The following is a 352-nucleotide window of genomic DNA, read 5'->3' as shown; positions in this document are numbered from 1 at the left end:
GACATCCTCCCAGGCGAAGACCAGCTCATCCTGGGGGCTCTTGTCGGTCAGCTTCAGGTGGCGGCGCCAGGAGTTGAAGTTGGCGGCGTCGGGCTGGGTGTACTTGGCGTCGGGGGTGCGGTGGGAGTGGAAGATGAACTTGTTGGGCGAGAAGTACATGCTGCAGTAGCTGCACTTGATGCACTTGGCGCGGGAGCTGTTGTAGCGCGCCGGGATGAAGCTGCCCCGGGAGCCCCAGGCGCACTCGTGCACCACGTCGAAGGCGAAGTTCTCGGGCAGCTTGGGCGGCTTGTGCTCGCCCAGGAAGGACTTGCAGAGCCGCTCCGCCTCCCGCTTGGTGATCATGCCGCAG

General features: G+C 64.8%; 1 protein-coding gene across 1 annotated transcript in view; it reads right to left on the bottom strand.

Annotated features, from left to right (window-relative positions):
• The window catches only part of SKOR1 (SKI family transcriptional corepressor 1), a 3,361-nt gene that overhangs the window by 2,678 nt on the left and 331 nt on the right, over positions 1 to 352 (bottom strand). The window contains 1 exon segment of the mRNA XM_031059660.1: positions 4 to 352. This exon segment is cut by the window's right edge and continues 160 nt beyond it. Coding sequence (XP_030915520.1) covers positions 4 to 352 — 349 coding nt within the window.

Source organism: Geospiza fortis, unplaced genomic scaffold (assembly GCF_000277835.1).
Source record: "Geospiza fortis unplaced genomic scaffold, GeoFor_1.0 scaffold2, whole genome shotgun sequence".
NCBI lineage: Eukaryota > Metazoa > Chordata > Aves > Passeriformes > Thraupidae > Geospiza > Geospiza fortis.
Note: the sequence above shows the minus strand (reverse complement) of the source record. Positions and strands in the feature narration are given on the sequence as shown.